The sequence below is a fragment of the Tympanuchus pallidicinctus genome, unplaced genomic scaffold (genome assembly GCF_026119805.1).
Source record: "Tympanuchus pallidicinctus isolate F22 unplaced genomic scaffold, pur_lepc_1.0 scaffold3, whole genome shotgun sequence".
NCBI lineage: Eukaryota > Metazoa > Chordata > Aves > Galliformes > Phasianidae > Tympanuchus > Tympanuchus pallidicinctus.
Genome location: NW_026294747.1, coordinates 56,715,320 through 56,734,405, shown reverse-complemented (window position 1 = coordinate 56,734,405; position 19,086 = coordinate 56,715,320). Strand labels below are relative to the sequence as shown.

The window sequence follows — 19,086 nt, the reverse complement described above, 5'->3', positions numbered from 1 at the left end:
CCGGGGCAGGGCCGGGGCGGCGGGGCGGCGCGGCGCTGCTGGGCGCCAAGCGGCAGCCATGGAGCCGGAGCGGCTGCGGCGCCGCCTGGGCTGCGCGTTCCGGGCGCGGGGGCTGATGCTGCGGGCGTGAGTAACGGGGCGCGGGGCGGGCGCGGAGGCGGCTGCAGGCCTCGGCCGGGCTCGGAGGCTCCTCTCGGGCTGCCCGAACGTCTCCTGCCCTGCCGTGGGCCTCTTCCGTCCACCTCCGCCCGTCGCTCGGGTCTAGGGAGCGCCAAAAGCTGCCTAAAAGCTCTCCTCCGTCCCCTCCCCGAGGAGCTGCCGCGTTGTTGGGTCGATACTCGAATTTCGCCTTTGAGGATTCTGCATAGTATCAGCTCTGCTTTGTATCTGATGTGAATAGATTGTGATTGTTTTGAGCGAGGTCCTGGCTCTTTCATTAGGAGACCGAGCCCCGAGCCTGCTGTTAAACAGCAATGCGAAGGTCGGGCCGTTAACCGAGAGCCAGTTTGATTGTCTGGCAGAGGATGGTAATAAGAAAATCGTTATCTTTAACTGCAAGAGTGTATGTAAGGATGAGGGAAGAAGTGGATTTGTAATTCTCATTTAATTTAGAGTGTGTGATACTGAGGGACGTACGTGCCTTAATGGACACGGTGAGGATAGGTTGGGCTTGAGGATCTTAGAGGTCTTTTCCAACATTAAATGATTCTGTGATTGTACAATAACTCCAGCATCACAGCTACTGATAAAGTGGAGTGAATCCTGCAGAAGGCAGTTGAGGCTAGCGTGGGCTTGCAGTACCTGAGGGATGAGCCAGCTCTGTTCAGCCCTTGGGATGGAAGATGGAGGTGATCTAGCTGTCCAAAAGGGACTTGTGGAGAGAAGGAGCCACAGCGCAGAGAAGGCGTGAGAGGCAGCAAAAAAAGCTCTGGTTTTGGTCTCCTTGGTTCAAAAGAGATATTGAAAAATGGGGGAGGGCTCTGTGGAAGACCACCAAGGTGATTACAAAGTTGGAGAATTTAGAGTCGTGGAATTGTTTGAGTCGAAATGGACCCTTAAAGGTCATGTGGTCCAATTCCCCTGCAATGAACAGGGACTCCAACAGCTCCGTCAGGTGCTCAATTCTGTCCAGCCTGACCTCGACATGTGGAAAAATGCTAAGGATTTGGGTTTGTTCAGCCTCAAGAAGGAAAGGCTCAGGGAAATCTAACCCCAGTCTTGTTCAAAGGTAATTAGGAAGAAGGAGGAGGGACTTCTCAACAGCACACTGTGACAGCATAAGAGGCAGTGGGCACAAGTTTTAAAAAAAAATCAGTACTAATAGTTTCTACTTTTTTAATCACAGGGCATTTAGTGATTGTATGCACATCTGCCAAAACTGACACAGTTCATATGAACTTTACTGAATGTTAATTGCTTCTTGAGCTAACTTTCTTTGTTGACATTAGGGAAGCTGTAAAATATCTCACTGAAACTCTTCAGTCCCTCAATGAAGAAGAGTTTGAGGACGTAATTGACAGAATCATCGATGCTGTTGAAAAACAGCCTTGTAAGTAAACACTTTTTTCCTAAGCTTGCTAAGATTATCTTGCACTTACAATGTTATTTAGACAGAATTACTGACAACTTATGCACTACAGTGTCACTCTGGTCTAGGAGGTTGATCAAGATAGATGTATTTGTTGACATTTTGTTTTGTTAAATACTGAAGTTTGTAATGTCAGCAAAAGTCAGTGTCACTTTGCTGTTTGAAAAGTTGGCAAGTTGGTAGCTCCTGACTTTTGGATTCCAAGAGTAGTGAAATTCTTCACTGCCAGCTACTAAAAGCTCCTAGCTGAGTTTGCGTGGGCATCTTTGTATATGAAACTGTCATCTAAAACACTCAAATAAACCGAAGAAATAGCAAGAAGTTAGTTCACTTGTTATTCTGTAGCCCAGGTCCAGAGAAATACTAATGTTGTTGACAGCTGTAATTTTCAGAGCCTGGCTGTATCTGTGAGAACAGTTACCTCCCTTTGACCAGAGGTCACTGCACTTGCATTCAGGTGGAGAGGCAGGTAGGAGTCCTGTAACAATCCAGCTCATGTGCTTAAAGCAACTATGGAAGGAGTTAACAGCACCTGAATCTCTGTTCAGCATCTTCTGAACCTGAATGTTCTCTGTTTGCTCAAGGCAGGTGCTGATGTTCTGTTACGCTGACTGATCTTGCAGTAATGTTGGGCTGAAGGTGCTGCTAACAGTTGGGGCACTACAGCAATGGATGAGCTGTACATCCTTGATGTATGAAAATGCATCAGATATCATAAATGGCTGAGTCCAAAAGTGAATCCAGAAAACTCCTGGAAAACCCTCTTTATGCATGAGACACTCTATGAGTTGAACTATTGCTGGTAGCATTCCCACAACTCCTGTAATTCTGAGCATGTCTGAAACTCTGTCATCCTGGCAGGAGTTTTTTCTTTGGGTGCCATTTCCTGCTTAGTCTGGACTGTGTGTCCTCAGACACAGTGTCCCTAGTTGTGGGCCACAAAACACAGGGGTTGTCACATCCTTACTTAAAGAACATAGCTGAAGGAGGTGGCACTGATGCCTAACATGCACATGTGTTCAATAATCTGAGCTCATGAGATCCAGAAAACCTGACCAGTTTTTTGGCTGAGGAGATTCGATCCCATATAAACGTTAGGCCTTATATGAGTTCAGGAAACATCCTCAGCTCTCCTATTTAAAGCAGGTTAAATGAAATGTAGGCATTTGATTGCTTTATCTATAGAGTAGCAACAACAGAAGTTATAACTTTACGTTCTTACACTAGCCATTGGAAAACACAGCTGATCAGATAGGGAGCCAAAGCAGTTTGAAGAGCTGGTCCTCACCTAGTGTGAAGCCTGCTGGTACAAATTCACATGTGCACATTTTTGAGCAGTTTAAATCAACACAAGAAGCTCCAGGGCCAATGTAGTACCAATGTGGTTGGTGTTTTTGCTAACACTGGTCTTTGTACAAGGTGGGATTTTGTGCAATTAATGCCAGCGTTGTCCAGCTAATGACCATGAGTTGCTAGAGACCACAATTTGGATGTGCTGATATCCCCCCTGATTCCTGCTGGCTCACCTGGTGCCCCTCCTGCTCTGCACTTCAGTACTGACTTACATGAGGTGTGATTTTGTTTCCTGAGTCAGCAACTCCAGCAGTCAGGCCTGGCAGCACTGACCAAATCCTTTTGTGAATCCATGCCTTGGTGTCCTTCTCAAATTCAACAAGACGTCAGCGTTTGGAAATGTTTTTGGGTTTCAATTATCAGTTTAACATCTATGAAGGCAACAATGTGCCTGTCTCCAAGATTGTGCTAAGCTGTTTGAATACTTATATATGACAGCAATCTGTGCGATAATGTTCTGGAATAAAATTAACCTTCAGAATGTGAAAGTTCTCATCTAACACATTTGTAGCATATTTGGCAGCTTTGCATAAGCTATAATTGTCTTGCTGTCCGTGTTTTGCGAATTAATGGTGGGCACAATATGAGTGTGGGTTAATTTTTTGCTTGAGATGCATCCTACTGGTAAGAATACTAAGTGATCCATCCTGTGTGCTGTTACCTTTTAGAAAATAGGCTTTTTTGTGTAGTAGAGAAGACTCAACCATTTCTTATAAAGTATTTGAGACCCCCACGCTTTCTTAACCACTCTCCATCTGCTGCACTTTTAACTCTTGGAAATTTTCTTTCCAGTGTCAACTAATATGATTGAACTGTCCACAGTGGAAACAGCTGTCCAAGAATGTAGCCAAGCATCAGATGAAACAATGTACGGTGACATTACTTCTTTTTATTTGATGTTTATGGGAGTTGTATGCATGCCTTTATTTCTGATTGGGAAATAAATGGCAGGCTTTCCAGCAGTGCTACACATGCCAGTAATTGCTTTGTGCTTTGTCTTCCTGATGCTGCCTTGGAAGGTTGGTAATGTTCCTTCTTAGAAAATTGGTTCTCATGCATAGTCCTCTGGGGGATTCTAAATGTAATGCCGACATTCTGGAATTAAAATTACATGGTTATGTGTTACATGTGACACAGATTGAATATTAACCAATGAAATAAACCAATAGGGAACTTGATACTTCTGTTCGTTTCTTTATTTCCTTTTCTCCAGATGAAAGTTATATGAGGTTGTTTTTGTGACTTTCATAAGATAGCACTTGGAAAAGTTTTCCTCCAGGGTGCTGCTTTCTGCTTTTTCTGTGCTTTTTTTGGTCTAGCAGGGCTGTTATTTGGAAAACCATGATTGATTTTCACTCTCTGATAACAAAGCAGAGAACAATTACTTGAGCTTCTGAGAGTTTTATTTGTGATTGTGATGAATGTGTTTTCTTCAGTGTTTGCCTTGTGTATTGACATCGTAATGCAAATCATGAAAATAAATGGTTTGTTAGGCATGTCAGACACTGCGATCCCACAGTTCCTCAGTGTGAAGCAAATTTATTTATTTTTGACTTTTCTCCTAGTCATTGGAACCTTTATAATGCTGGTGGTTTCAATGTGACTTTTTCTTATGTCGCCTCTTAAACTTAAATGCATTTTTTGCTCCTGACAGGCTGAGGGAGCTGGGCTTGTTCAGCATGGAGAAAAGAAGGCTGCTGGGTGAGCTCAGTGCAGCCTGCAGTGCCTAAAGGGAGCCTGCAGACAGGAGGGGAGTCAGCTCTTGAAAAGGGGAGATGGCAGCAGGACAAGGGGAAATGGTTTGGAGTTGAGGGAGGGCAGATGGAGGTTGGATGTCAGGGGAAGTTGTGTGCTGTGAGAGTGGTGAGGTGCTGGAACAGCTGCCCAGAGAGGCTGTGATGCCCTGTCCATCCCTGGAGGTGTTCAAGGCCAGGTTGGATGGGGCCCTGGGCAGCCTGGGCTGCTGTGAAATGTGGAGGTTGGTGGCCCTGCATGGCACAGGGGGGTTGGAGCTTTGTGATCCTTAAGGTCCCTTCCAACCCAAGCCAGTCATTCATTCCATGATTCTGCAACTGCACAGGTTCTCAGTGCAGAGGCCTGAAGGGAATACTGCACAGGTCGCTCGTGCCTCTCTAGCTTTTAAATTACAGTGCGAGAAGCTTGGGGATAAAGTTTTGTATGAAATACAAATGAAGTCCAAGACCCCATTGTCTGATTGGCAATGATTGTTGTCCTGTGCTTGTAAACCATAGTGAGGTTTCATGGAAAAATTTTTCTCTATTCTGATTTGATGCTCTCAGAGTAAGAGTAATGGGGGGTATCAAAGAGAACAGTACCAGTACATGTAATGGAAGCTATCAACTCAGTAAATGAAGATTTGTGTAAGTGTAAACGTATTCACATAAAGCACGCCAAGACTGTTCTGTTGTCAAAAAATGTACCAGAGGATACTAATAGAAATACCACAGAGATGTATCTTTTTCCAAGTAGTGTTCCTTTTGCTTTTTTAATTAGAAGGTGCTGCAGTAGCCAGTAGGTAGAGTGGAGCAGGAGATACAGTGGTAACACAGGGCAACAGAGAACAAAACAAATAGACTTCTCTTCAAAACGTTTGTTTAATTATTTTCTCTCCTTATTGTTTGTTAGTTCCACCTCAGTTAACGCTGTAAATAAATTCTCATTTCAGAGAAAATGTTTTCAACATTATTGGAGCCTTTGATATTCCACGCTACATTTATAATTCAGAAAGAAAGAGATTTCTGCCGTAAGTCGTGCATATTTTAAGCTTCAACTGCTCCTTGTTTTAAGAGATAGCCTGTATTTCTCTATGTCTGAGAAGTCTCTGTTCTGTTCTTTCCCTCTTGGGTTCACTCATCTCAAGCTCATGTGAGAAAGTAAGATAATTTTGTTTCTCAAAGCCTGCCTGACTCTACAGAGGCTATGATAAATGTTGGCTCATTAATAAGTGTGCCATTGGGTTTCTCCCACTTGGTAGAATGGAGCTGAAATGGCCATCTCTGTCTTTTCTGTGGCAGTGTATTCTGTGCTGCCTGTGATCTGACTAGCTCTGAAACTCAAGTAATCTCACAATGTGCCAGTTGTGTTAATGGCATTTGAGGAATACAAGAGACAGTAAGGCTAAGGGCATACATCACTAACGTAATGATTACTTTTTTGCTTTCTGTATTTGACTCTTGTTTGTTTTTTTCCCAGTAAATTTGGTCTCTCTGTATTTATTTCCTAGACTGTAGCTTGCAACGTCCTGTAGCTCTGGGGCATTTCTAAAGAGAGCTAAGGAACATTTACATTTACTGAAGAATTTACATTAACAGCAAGCAGCCCAGACTGCTGAGCCCAATAGAGGCTGTACTTTTACAAAGCTGCAGGTGTTGTTAGCTGAGAAATTGATAGTTGTGTTTGTTGTGAGGCATTACAATGACCTTCATGTAATGTCATTTTCTAGTCTTGGTTCATGAATCTGCAGGTCAGCAACAACGTTCTGTGTGTCTACAGGAGGAGGTTAATTCTAGTGCCACTTTCTAGCTTTCTAGGCTATCAGAAGCAGAGAACTCCATGAAGACATTCTGCTCATCAAAGGGAAGAAACTGTACTTGTTCACGGTCACTTAATAGGCATATCTGTTTTTAAATAATGGACTTCTGCAAAGTCCTGTTCATGTGGAAATACAGGTCTTGAGGTCTGTGATGTAGAGGAAAATTAAATTGATGTAGCCTTCAAAAACAGAAACATAGAGGCCCTATCAGAAATGTTACTCATTGCCTAAATATATCACGCAGTAGCACTATAGCTTTTGCAGACACCTTTTAGATCAATAAGTAATTTCTGTGTGTAGAATGTACCTTTTTTAATCTTGATTTTGTTGAACTTCTTGCAGTCTGTCAATGACCAACTTTCCTGCACCAAATTTATTTGGAACTGCCAGAGATAAAGCAGAGTTGTTTCGTGAACGCTACTCCATCTTACAGCAGGTTGGAAATGGTTTTGCTTTGTTTAACAAAACACATAAACAAAATGCTTCTTCTTTTTTTGCTGTTAAATACAGGTATAGTCTTCTCAGCTGACACCATACAGCGTGATGGATGCATGTGTTTGAGCATTTTAGCATCATGTCATAAGAGCAGGTTATCTATCTGTATGTGTGTCTTCCTCCTGTCTCTCGTGTGTTTGACTAGCCTGTCACTGTACATAGTGCTTGTTGAGATAACACAACCCTGAAACCCTGGGAAGCTCTCATTCAGCCTCTTCTTGAAGCACTGATGTTTGCTTCTGCCTTATTTCAGTTATTTGTTTTCCAGTTATCAGGAATGCTCAGTAGGAGTCAGCCGTGCTTTGTCATCTCATGGTGGCACTTGTGCCCTGTCCCCTGGTGCGAGCAGCTCCTGAGCAGAGTTCCCCAGCAGGATTTGCTTTGCACTGCTGTGGTGGTGGTAGCCACAGGTACTGACAGCATCTCTAGGTGGTGGCCCTGCACAATCTGCGCTCTCAGCTCAGAGTCAGCCTATGGGCTCATCCCTGAGCAGGCCCTCAACTCACTTCTTTCCTCCCATCCACTCTCCTCACACGTTGGAGTGTAACCCCGCTGTGCTTTGCCCTGCAGTCTGGCATGAGCAGTATGAGATCAGGGAGTGAATGGCTGACGTGATGGCTTGTTAATTGTTTATGAGGTGTCTGCTCTAACAGATGCACAGCACAGATCATGCCATGCACTAGCAGGTTCTGTGCAGAACCATTCATCTCTGTGCAGTCCCAACCCCAGTGAACCACCAGGAGGCAGGCAGGCAGTGAGCCCAGCTTTTTGCTGTGCCACCCCACAGTGACTAGCTTGGCCTTTGGACCAGGGTTATGTATCCCAGGGCAGCAGCATCTCTGTCTTCCACAGACAGCTGCTGCTGGAAGAATGTGTACTGCAGTTTGCCTCTATCCTGGCCTCTATCCTGGCAGCCAGTTAACCACTAGCTAAAGATTTAGTCCATACAAACTGTACGTTAAGTTTACTTCTTTGTGACCTCCAGAAAAGTGAATGTTCAGGTTGCTAGTGAAGGCTGCTAGAACTGATTGCTGCATGTGGTCCACGGGCTGGTAGCAATGAGTTTGTTTCAAGGAGAGGTATTTAGACTGCGTGAAAAGCACTGAAATAAGTGAAAATTTCTACATGCTAAGTGTATTTTCTCCATGCTCTGCACTTTAGTTTTAGTATAGCTTGCTCCTGTTTGTAAAAAAAAGAGCTCAAACTCAAAACAACAAAAAAAAGTACTTGTTTTTAGTAGGCCTGCCCTGAAGAGAGAACCAGCCCTCTTCCACACAGCCAGCGTTTCACGCAGTTTACCTTCCCTTGCTGTCCCACTGCTTTCCTCCAGGTAGTCAGAAGTAACTTTCAAAACCATTACACATGCAGTTACTTCTTTGGCTTAGTTTTGTAGTCCAATGTGAATCTATTTCTTAGAAGCAAATTATTGTCTACTGAATTGATTGTGCAAAATCAAGTCAAATGTTGCTGGATAAAATAGAGTGAGAGAACTTCATAAACTATTTTATATGGTGGTTGTAATGAACTGACTTTTTGACAGCACTCTTTTGTTTTTTAAACTATATTACTTCAATTTTGGTTTCTGCAGAGGACTCACAGACATGAGCTGTTTACACCTGCAGCAGTCGTCGTTCATCCTGATGACAGCAGGAGCAAATTCCAGGTAAAAAGTCTTTATTTCTTGCAAATGGAACTGTTGGTGTTGTGCTTTCATGCACAGTGACACCTTACTTTTCCTTCTTGTATGGGTGATCAATGGAAATGAGTTTTTTTCTATCATTTTTAGCTTGTGTGTCAAAATGGCAGTTATGTGCCTTACCTCAGCATGATGACCAAGCTGCTTAAAAACAGCTATGAAGTGCATGAGAAATGCAGCTTCCCAAGGTGGAAATACATTAACTGCTCAGCTTTACACTTTTTTTCCTTTACCTTGAGAATATTTTTCTTCTTTCTTTTATTAGCACCAGATTCACAAACCATTGGTTCAATAACTTCACAACCTGAGTTTGTTCTGTTTCCATCTCAGTTTTCTCGTATTAAATACTCTTCTGATGTGATGTAATTATTACATATTTTAAAAGAAAAAATGCACACAAGTGTCTCTCGGCACCAAGCAGGTTTTGTTTTGAACAGCTTGCCTGTTTCTGCTTGTTCAGAGCATGCCATCTTGTAGGAAGAGAAACAAGTGACCTTAGGTGAGTTGAGCTTGCATCTCCACGCAGGCTCTGTAGGCATCTTTCTCTCTGGACAGCTTCCTGTTCTCCTGTCAACAGTGCCAAGAGCATCTATTGTTTATGCCTACGTTCCAGAAGGATTTTCTCCCTTAACTGCATCTTGGCAGACCAAAATGAGTTTGTCCAGAGAATGCAGACAGCCTGCTGTGTGGTATCACTGATGTTCCTTGGGAGTTTTCTCTGTCATCCATCTAAGGCTCCTCAGCAGAAATAATTGGTGTTACTGCCTGGGCGGAGGTTCACATCTGCCCTATGGTTCAGATCGGATTCTGCTGAAGATCCAATTACTAAAATTGACATTCATATGCAAGAGCAGAAATTGCCACTTGTTCTTTTCAGTTTTAATGCTTTTGTAAGCAAAATAGCAACAACAGATATTTACTTGCTAAGCACTTCTTTGTGCTGGCAGCCATTATTGGAAATATTTCCCTCAAGTCTGCTACATTTGACATTCAGAAATGTGTCCCTGATTTTCTAATGAGCCTGAATTCTGTCCAAGCTTGTTTGTGTATTTATGCAAGAATATTTGTATATGCTGTCCGACACTTCGTCTTGCTTGCTTCAGAAAAGCTATTTTGGAGACCTGGAGTTAATCTGACATGATTCTTTGCCTCTGGTTCCAGCTTAAAACAGTAGAAACTCTGCTGGGCAATACAGTGAAAGTGGGAGAAGTGATTGTCCTTGGGATGATAACTCAGCTTAAGGAGGTAAGATGCTGTTTACTGTGGATTGTATAGAACACCAGTCTTTCAGCACTTGATGTATTAGGAAATGAGAAGGCTCAGTCAGCACCTCATCCTCCTGTGTAAGTTGGTGACAGAGCTGCCATTGGTGTCCATGGTGCAGGACTCATTCCTTGAAAGGAGGTAAACATTTTCTGGGTGTGCTCCTTACTGAAATGCTGAGGCCTCCAGTCACTGTGTTGCACTGCACTGCATTGGCCTGTGATTAAGGGGAGAAATACACCAATAGAGCATCTGAGGGAAGATGCTAACATCAACTACATTGCTTCAGTTCCACATCTACGCTCCAGGTATATAATATAACACTTCACTAAACTGTTTATAAATGCTGACTGGTAAGTGTTTGTGATTAAAGCATTTACATGTCTGGATATACTTTGCTTCATTAATTAATCCTGTTTTTTTTAGGGGAAGTATTTCCTAGAAGACCCTACAGGAGTTGTCCAGCTAGACCTTAGCAAAGCAATATCCTTTATCTGTGATCTAAGAGTGGAATACATTTCCTGTAGGCCTGGAGATGCTCAATTTGAATAACAAATCCATATTGACCACTAAGAATTATGTATAGAGAGCTGCAAGTTGCAGCTCCATCTTTTTCTTTCTTTTACAAGTTTCATGGTTGCTGGAGCTCAGTGTCCTTTTGAAGGACAAGGATAGAATCCCTGCTAGTGGAAGTAGAGTGTGTTCCTGTTTGTGTGCTGTTTGTGTTAAGCTGGCTGTAAAGCAAACGTTGGCTACAAGAATCAGTGTAGAAGTCCTGATCTAAGAAAAAGATATTTCTTAACCTTTCCTCACCAGTTCCACAGTGGTTTATATACCGAATCATGCTTCGTTTTGGCAGAAGGTAAAGCAGACTTCTTCTTTTTTTCCTTTTTTAACTTGGAATGAATTATTCTGCAGGTGGCTTTTGCTGCAGTTAGACATTTGCCAAATGTAGCTAAAAAGAGAAGGATAATTTTGGTGAGGCTTGACCATGAGCTGAGCTTGTGACTCAGAATTTTGGCCCTAAGTCTTTCCTGTTATCTCAGGCTCTTGAGGCAGAGCTCCATGACACTCTGTGCTTTTCAGTGATGTTGATGAGATGAGAGAAGCCACAACAGCATTGGGAGTTGGCCTTAGTTAGTGTGTACAGCATGCTTGGAGAAGATGTGACCAGAAGAACGTGGACTAGAAAAACTGAACAGCCTGGTCTGGTTGTTGGGGACCCTGCACATAGCAGGAGGGTTGGAACTAGATGACCACTGTCCTTTTCAACCCAGGCCATTCTATGATTCTGTGACTGTAAATAAAAAATAAGAAAATACTGCTTTGTGTTGTCAAAGCCTCAGTTCTTCAGAGGCTTCTCATTAAGACAGTGTGTAGTTTTGGAGCCTTAGATGTGCAGTGATGGACGTTGCTGTTTGTGGGACATTGCTCTGTGTGTTCTGTTAATGTGTTTTATGTTTAGAATGTATGAAATACTCTAAACAGAAGAGAAGCACAAGTGGGGATTGAGTACCACTCAGTCTCTTCTTTCAAGAGATGACAGTTCTCAAGAAAGGGTGCAGTTTGATGCAGACCCTTCAGGGGCAGAGCCAGGGAAAATGATTGCTGTTTCCCTACATTCTTACTCAGTTGGGTTGAGAAAAATTATGTGGCTGTGCAGCAGATCCACTCAAAGAAATGGTAGAGGCCTAAAATAGTTGGTGTCTTGCTCAGCCTGTTTTTTGGCCATACAGTTCACTTCTGTTCACTGCTGAGCAGTGCAGAGACTGGTGCTGTCACAAGAGAGGGATTGATGGAGGCTGGGACTGAGCAGCACAGCTGCCAACTGTCTGACTAATGTCTAGGGTATGATGCTGTTAGAAAAACTAAAGGTTATTTTGTTGTTCCAAAATGTCTTAGGTTGGTATGAAGATGAAGTTTTTCATGTGAATGCTTTCGGATTTCCGCCTACTGAGCCGTCTGCTACCACAAGGTATAAAACTGACTTTCAGCAGCCTCACTCTGGCTTCGTATTTTGTTGTAGGCTTCCAAGTCAGCTCATTACCATTTTATAATTTTGTGACATTGAAGTATGCTATTATTTCCCCTCTCCAGATATTTCAAAATAAATACTTTCTTCTCCTGTGAAGAAGGGTTGAGGGAACTGGGCTTGTTCAGCTTGGAGAAAAGAAGGCTCTGGGGAGACCTCATGGTGGCCTTCAGTGCTTGAAGGGAGCAGATAAACAGGAGGGGGAACGGCTGTTTGTGAGGGTGGGTGGTGATGGGACAAGGGGAATGGTTTTAAAGTGAGACAGGGGAGGTTTGGGTTGGATATGAGGAGGAAGTTTTTCGCCCAGAGGGTGGTGAGGCACTGGCACAGGTTGCCCAAGGAGGCTGTGGATGCCCCATCCCTGCAGGCATTCAAGGCCAGGCTGGATGTGGCTCTGGGCAGCCTGGGCTGCTGGTTGGTGACCTGCACACAGCAGGGCTTGGAGCTGGATGAGCACTGTGCTCCTGTGCAACCCAGGCCATGCTGTGATTCTGTGAAATACGATTTTAAGGAGGCGGTTCTGAGACTTGCATGTTCAGCATGTTGATAACCACTGAGATCTAAACACTTCTGAACTGCAAAACTAAATAACTATTACATAGGAATAAGAAGCTCTGTGTTGCTCAGGGAATGGATAAGAGAGGAAGCCCTGGGCACACATTACCCTGAGATAATCTATGAACTTATGGCAGGGCAGTGCCCATGCTTTATATCTAGGTGACTGCCATTTATTTTCCTTGGTTTCCCCATCAGCTACTAAATGATAAAGGATGTGATTTGAGCTACCTTTCATCATCATAATAATTTAAATGGCTCAGGTGAGTCATAATCAAAACTAGTAATTATTTGGGAAGAGAACAGAAGTAACATGAGTATTTTAATGATGTAGAGCCTTCTATGGGAATATAAACTTCTTTGGAGGTCCTTCCTCGACTTCAGTAAAGGCTTCTGCAAAGCTGAAGCAGCTGGAGGATGAAAATGAGGATGCCATGTTTGTATTTCTTTCCGATGTGTGGCTGGACCAAGCTGAAGTACTAGAAAAGCTGCATACAATGTTTTCAGGTAGGTGGTGGCCATTTTGAGTCTGAGCTTTGTTTGAGAGAATGTTTACCATCTCCCTTGATCCTTAGCAGCATTGCTGGTGGCGCTGGTAAGCGTGACAAGACGCACAGCTGGAAGGTCCCCTTCTGTGGCTGTGTTCCCTCCCTGCTTTGGGCTGAGAGCTCTGGCCTTTTGGTGAGCCTGCACAGGGAATATCCCATGGGAAACCTGTGTTGGAGAGCTGTCAGCTGATGTAGCTTTCTGTACTTGCATCCTGTGGTTGCTCACAGTGAGCATCACTGTCCATGGAGGGGAAGCTGGCCAGCATATGACTGACAGCACGGCTGCTCTGCCCAGGGGCTGCTAACTATGATGTGAATGTGCTCTTCTGTGAAACAGTGAGTTTGGTACCGTTTTCAAAGGTGTGCCTTTAAACAAAAAGGTTGGGCAACGATTTTCAAGACTGTGTTTATTGTGTGTTTTAAGTGAATTTCAGTTCTGAGAAAGTACCAATAAGCCCAGCTGCTGACAGTATTTTACAGAACCCCACTGAACCCCAGCCTCAGTAAAGCCAGCGAGGTCTTGCTGCAGTTTAACGATAGCTATTTGCATTTCATGCTTGCTGTTCTATTTCTTTTGGATCTTTCTCCAACAGATTTATAAATTGGGTTGTATTATATTTTTATGAGCTGTCACTTGCTTTTCATAAATCTTTTAGCACCAATATTGTTTTGGACAGTAGCCATTTTATGTGTTTTGACAAGAAAGTACATGAACAGTCATCCTAGCCTTAGTTTAAAGAAAACTTTTTCCTCCATCAGCAGAGGGGTGGCAGCAGGGACAGGAGGTGATTGTCCCCCTCTGCTCTGCTCTTGTGAGGCCCCATCAGCAGTGCTGTGTGCAGGTCTGGAGCCCCCAGTACAGGAAAGGCAGGGAGCTGTTGGAGAGGGTCCAGAGGAGCCACAGAGATGAGCAGGGGGCTGCAGCACCTCCACTACAAAGACAGGCTGAGGGAGCTGGGCTTGTTCAGCATGGAGAAAAGAAGGCGGGGTGAGCTCAGTGCAGCCTGCAGTGCCTAAAGGGAGCCTGCAGACAGGAGGGGAGTCAGCTCTTGGCAAGGGGAGATGGCAGCAGGACAAGGGGAAATGGTTTGGAGCTGAGGGAGGGCAGCTGGAGGTTGGATGTCAGGGGAAGTTGTGTGCTGTGAGAGTGGTGAGGTGCTGGAACAGCTGCCCAGAGAGGCTGTGATGCCCCGTCCATCCCTGGAGGTGTTGAAGGCCAGGTTGGATGGGGCCCTGGGCAGCCTGGGCTGCTGTGAAATGTGGAGGTTGGTGGCTCTGCATGGCACAGGGGGGTTGGAGCTTCATGATCCTTGAGGTCCTTTCCAACCCGGGCCGTTCTGTGGTTCTGTGAGATGCACAGTCTCTCTTGAACACTTTCTGTTTTTTTTTTTTCACCAATGGAAAAATGTCAGTTATTCTCAAAATATGGGCTGTTTCTTCCATGCATCATTACATCAGTAATGATGGCAACATTTGGATAGCAAGCATCTGTGAGATCTGTGAATTGCTTCTTTGCATTCCAGAACAGTTTTGGAACAGCTTGTCCTGTCTGCCTTAGGTAGAATGGAGGTGTGAGAGGGCAGCTGCTTTAAAAAACAAACAGTATAAAATTAAGGGTGCCAAACTGCTTTCACTTAAGGAAAATTGAACGCATTGTCATAATATCTACTGAGAAGTTAAGTAGTTAACTTTGAAGTTAGGAAACCATTTCTGTATCCTGATGAGAGTTGGCAAGATCCTTGAACCAAACCAAGCCTGAGCTAAAACTGCAAATGCTGAAGCAATAAAGGGCTTCGGTCAGGGAGGTTAATAGACTAAGCTGGAAGAGATGCATATATCGTGTTTACCACTTTCAGACTTTTTTATAGACAAGTGGTAAAGCTCATAATTGTATAATAAAAGTAATAGCAGAGAGGAATAGCAAGGAAGAAATACTGCTGAGCCATTTGCCTGCCATAAGCAATTCTATCCTGTTTACCCCTGCTGGTTTGTAACATAGTGTAGGAAATGCAAGTCTGGTGCTGCAGGCCAGGGAGCTGGAGTGTGAGCTGGAACACAAAACAAATGCCCGAGTAGATGCTTTGGTTTTGTTTTAGAGGTGGCAAATGAGTTTATTTTTTCAGTCACTGCTGAAAAGCAATGTGTTTAGTGCTACTGTGAGGGTTCATCAGATCCTTAAAATGCTCGTGCAGTACTGTTGCTTTATAATGCTAAAAAATGAGTTAAACAGTAGGAGAGCTTTTGAATTGAATGATGCATGGAGATTAATAACAATCCATTGCTACTTACTTGCTATTTGTCTTTTCAAGGAAAGAATGTATTATTATTACAGGTTTTAGTCGAGTAATTATAGGACTGGGTCAATGATTAGTTGTGTACACACAAACAATGTTGTTGGAACTGTAAATAATTAAAGCCTGTGTCTAGAAAATAGTTAGGGGTATTAATAGAAGCAGAGCTTGAAGTGCTGTTTTGGCTTTTGCCTTTCATGAAATGGACTGGAGGCTGAATGATGAAAGATCTCGAGGTGGGTGGATGTTACACTCACATGTGCTTTGTTTTTCCAGGTTATTCCTCTGCTCCTCCAACCTGCTTTTTCTTTTGTGGAAATTTCTCATCTGCACCATATGGAAAAAACCAAATTCAGTCTCTGAAAGGTGTGGAATTCTTCGCAGTCAATCCTGAGCATTCAATTAAAACGGAGGCGGTAAAACTGTTTAAGAAGGCAGAAAAGTGCAGTGTTTTTGCTGTGCTGAAGTGTACAGGTGATCTGTGTCACGTGTGTTTTTGTTCTAACCAAGTGCTGCTCCATGGATATTTTTTTTCTGGCTCTAGGTTCCTTGAAGGCTCTTGCAGATATAATATGTGAATATCCCAGCATTCATAAAAGGTACACAGTGAAGTGCTGTGGGGGTGGCAGGGGGAATGTGCTTGTTTTGGAACATGTTGCTTTAATTACTTCAGGAATGAACAGATAGCATGTTTTCCCATTTTTGTGAGCCAGCTGCAATCAGGTTCCAGGCCTGAAAGATTGTTTGGGGATCGGTGTAAGGCACTGATTCTGGCTACAACAATTTGGTCATGGAAGCTGCCCGTTGAGTCAGCAAAGGTGAACCTGCCTTTCTTGGGAGCATTTCCCAGATGGGTGAAGCGTGGCCCACAGTTCTCCAGAAGCTCTATTTGAGTGAGGCTTTTTTCCTCCAAAATTCCCTTGCATTCAGCAGGGATCTGCCCATGCAGTACTGCTTAATAAACTGATGTCCGGGTCTTGATGCTGCTAGCAGCAGCTGCAGGCTTTCTGTACCAACCCTGCATAGAGTTTCTTGTTTCTGCCTTCCTGTTCTTGCCTGCATGGTTCTCCACAGCTGTTAGTTTGAGAGCCAAGCAAAACAACACCATCCTGAAGAGGGATGGATCCTTTATCTGTCTTTCTACAGATGTTTGAATATACGAAGGAAAGAAAAGCAGGGAGACAGCCAGGCTTATCCTTTCTGGCTTCTCACCTTTGAGATCCTAACAGTAGCTGTGAAGCAGAGCTAGTTCCTAGGATGGGCTCCCAGAGCAGTCATTTCTTAAATATAAGAGTTCTCCCACTTCAGTGCGGGGTGGATGTGAGCCTTACGACTCAGTTGTGATTAAAGTTGTTCATAAGGCCTGAAGGAACTGTCAGCTGTGCCGTGGAATATGTTACTTGTGTTCATCTGTGGAGTTGTGGTAGTACATAAGCAACGGTGAGATACTTCTAGGATTATTTTATATGAAAGCAATGTTTAACTCATTGCAGTAGTCGATTTGTGTTTGTTCCTGGCCCTGAAGATCCTGGTCCTGGCTCTGTTTTACCACGGTCAGTTTGCTTCACTTTTTACATTTTGAAAATCTGAATGAAATAGCTAAAGAAAGTAAGAAATCTGTGTGATTCACGTGTTGCTACTTATTTTAGACCTCCTCTGGCTGAAAACATCACTCAGGAATTCAGGCAGCTGGTGCCATTTTCAGTTTTCACCACAAATCCTTGCAGGTAACAGTCTAACTTACTGAGTTTTCATGTTGGTTTTTTTTTCTTCTTTTTTTTTTTAACTGAACTGAACTAGTTAGTTTCTGTGCAGATGTAGTGGTCTTAACGTTTTTAAGTGAGGAGAATTCCTCACATTAATTGTAACTAATTTAAAATACATTAATATAGAAATAAATTAGTGATAACACCATCTTGAACAAAATGGTTTGGAAGTACTGCTAGAAGCTTAACTCAGGATAAAAAAACCTCAAAAACATTTTTTTTCTGAATCTGGAGGGAAAGAAACAAAGATGAGAAGGGATTGTTTTAACTGAAACGCGTGTTTTCATTTTGCTGTATTGGAGTAAGATTAACTTTATAATACATCTTTCCATCTGTTAGCATTTCACTGTCATTCATTTAATTTCACTGACGTTTCCATTTAGGATTCAATATTGCACACAAGAAATCATTATCTTCCGTGAAGATCTGGTAAACAAAATGTGCAGAAACTGCGTCCGCTTCCCTAGCAGCAGCATGGACATTCCCAATCATGTGAGTTGTGTTCAGCACTTCTTGCTAACTTCTTCTTTTTTCCTTTGATCAGCAGGTCTGCATTTGGGCTGCCTCTGACCTGCAGAGCTGCATGTGTTTGCAAACTTCTTAGAGTAACCAGGTTTCTTGAAAGAGTTGTGAGGGGGGATCTATAATGTGGTAGTACTGCTTGCATTTAGATCTTGATAGCAGATAACTGAAACCAGGATGCTTGTGGGTGACATCAAGTCGTGCTGAGTGTCCCATTGCAGTTGTCCTTGAACTCAGAACTTAGCAGCAGCTGGCTGTTGGTGTGTATGCACCAGCAATGAACGTTGTACCGCTAAACATCGATTCCTAAAGGCAAAGCTTAATAGAAATTACCTTTCTAAGATTTGATCAATTAACCAGTGACATTTGCAGTCAAGCAGCACGTCGCTTTTCCAAAAGGTCATCTGCTTCATCTGCCTTTTCACTTGAAGTCTTAATCCTGCTTTTGATACATAGACACAGCACTCTGATTCTAGTTAATGAGTGCACGGCAGTTGATGAGACTTACTGATATAAGTGAATGAGGATGATCTAGACAATACTGGCTCGTTGCTGTGATGGATGGAATCTGTTTCTATTTATTTTATAGGTTTTTTTTGTTTTTAATTTGTTTGACTTGGAAACTTCCTGTTAACTCTTCCTTCTCTCCATCGCAGCAATCCTCAGATTCTTTGTGTGCAGAGAGAACCCCATTGTGGGTACTGATGCACCTGTCTTCTGTGTGCATTTTTGCATACGTGTGTGTATGCTGTGGACCTTGATTTACTCATACAGGGATTCCTGAATTCTGCCAGATGAAAATGGGAATTACAAGGGGAGCAGCTTCCCAGCAGGAGGTGTCACTTAGGAATCAAAAACACAACTTCAGGGTAAAGACTGTAAAGTGTGGGTCTTGTGGTTAACTGGTATTGCAAGAAAAGCCCTGAGGAATAAAAGCAAGAAGGCTAAACACATACAGAAAATCTACGGCAGTGTTGGTACCTTCTGGGCTGGAGAAGCAGCTGAGCAGATTTTGCAGTTTGTGTATTAAAGAAAACAAATCAGCAGCTAGCTGTTGCAGTGGAATCACTGCTTTGCTGCAGAAAGCCCCACTAACCAGAGGGAGCGAGAGGCATGGAAAGTATTTCCAGGTTTAAAACTTCTCTACAGGCAGAACGTTTGTAGGAACGAGACTGACTTGTAGGATGTGGTTCAGATGAACTCTCTGTGTTTATCTTGCAGTTTGTAAAGACCATATTATCACAAGGACACCTGACACCACTTCCACTGTATGTTAGCCCTGTGTACTGGGCCTACGACTACGCCCTGAGGGTTTATCCTGTGCCAGACATGCTCGTCGTTGCGGATAAATACGACCCCTTCACTGTCACCAACACTGACTGCATTTGCATAAATCCTGTAAGATTTCCTTACACTTTACAGAA

At 43.3% G+C, this 19,086-nt stretch overlaps 1 protein-coding gene across 1 annotated transcript in view; it reads left to right on the top strand.

The window, feature by feature from the left end:
- Window positions 1-19,086, top strand: part of POLE2 (DNA polymerase epsilon 2, accessory subunit) — a 20,296-nt gene continuing 1,210 nt past the window's right edge. Inside the window, exons 1-17 of the mRNA XM_052696704.1 lie at window positions 1-126; window positions 1,449-1,549; window positions 3,734-3,809; window positions 5,628-5,705; window positions 6,837-6,930; window positions 8,578-8,652; window positions 9,847-9,930; window positions 10,375-10,431; window positions 10,762-10,810; window positions 11,851-11,923; window positions 12,870-13,042; window positions 15,651-15,740; window positions 15,919-15,973; window positions 16,868-16,927; window positions 17,024-17,101; window positions 17,524-17,632; window positions 18,884-19,060. Of these exons, the coding sequence (XP_052552664.1) occupies window positions 59-126; window positions 1,449-1,549; window positions 3,734-3,809; window positions 5,628-5,705; window positions 6,837-6,930; window positions 8,578-8,652; window positions 9,847-9,930; window positions 10,375-10,431; window positions 10,762-10,810; window positions 11,851-11,923; window positions 12,870-13,042; window positions 15,651-15,740; window positions 15,919-15,973; window positions 16,868-16,927; window positions 17,024-17,101; window positions 17,524-17,632; window positions 18,884-19,060 (1,497 nt within the window). The 5' untranslated portion in view covers window positions 1-58. The remainder of the gene's footprint in view (window positions 127-1,448; window positions 1,550-3,733; window positions 3,810-5,627; window positions 5,706-6,836; window positions 6,931-8,577; window positions 8,653-9,846; window positions 9,931-10,374; window positions 10,432-10,761; window positions 10,811-11,850; window positions 11,924-12,869; window positions 13,043-15,650; window positions 15,741-15,918; window positions 15,974-16,867; window positions 16,928-17,023; window positions 17,102-17,523; window positions 17,633-18,883; window positions 19,061-19,086) is intronic.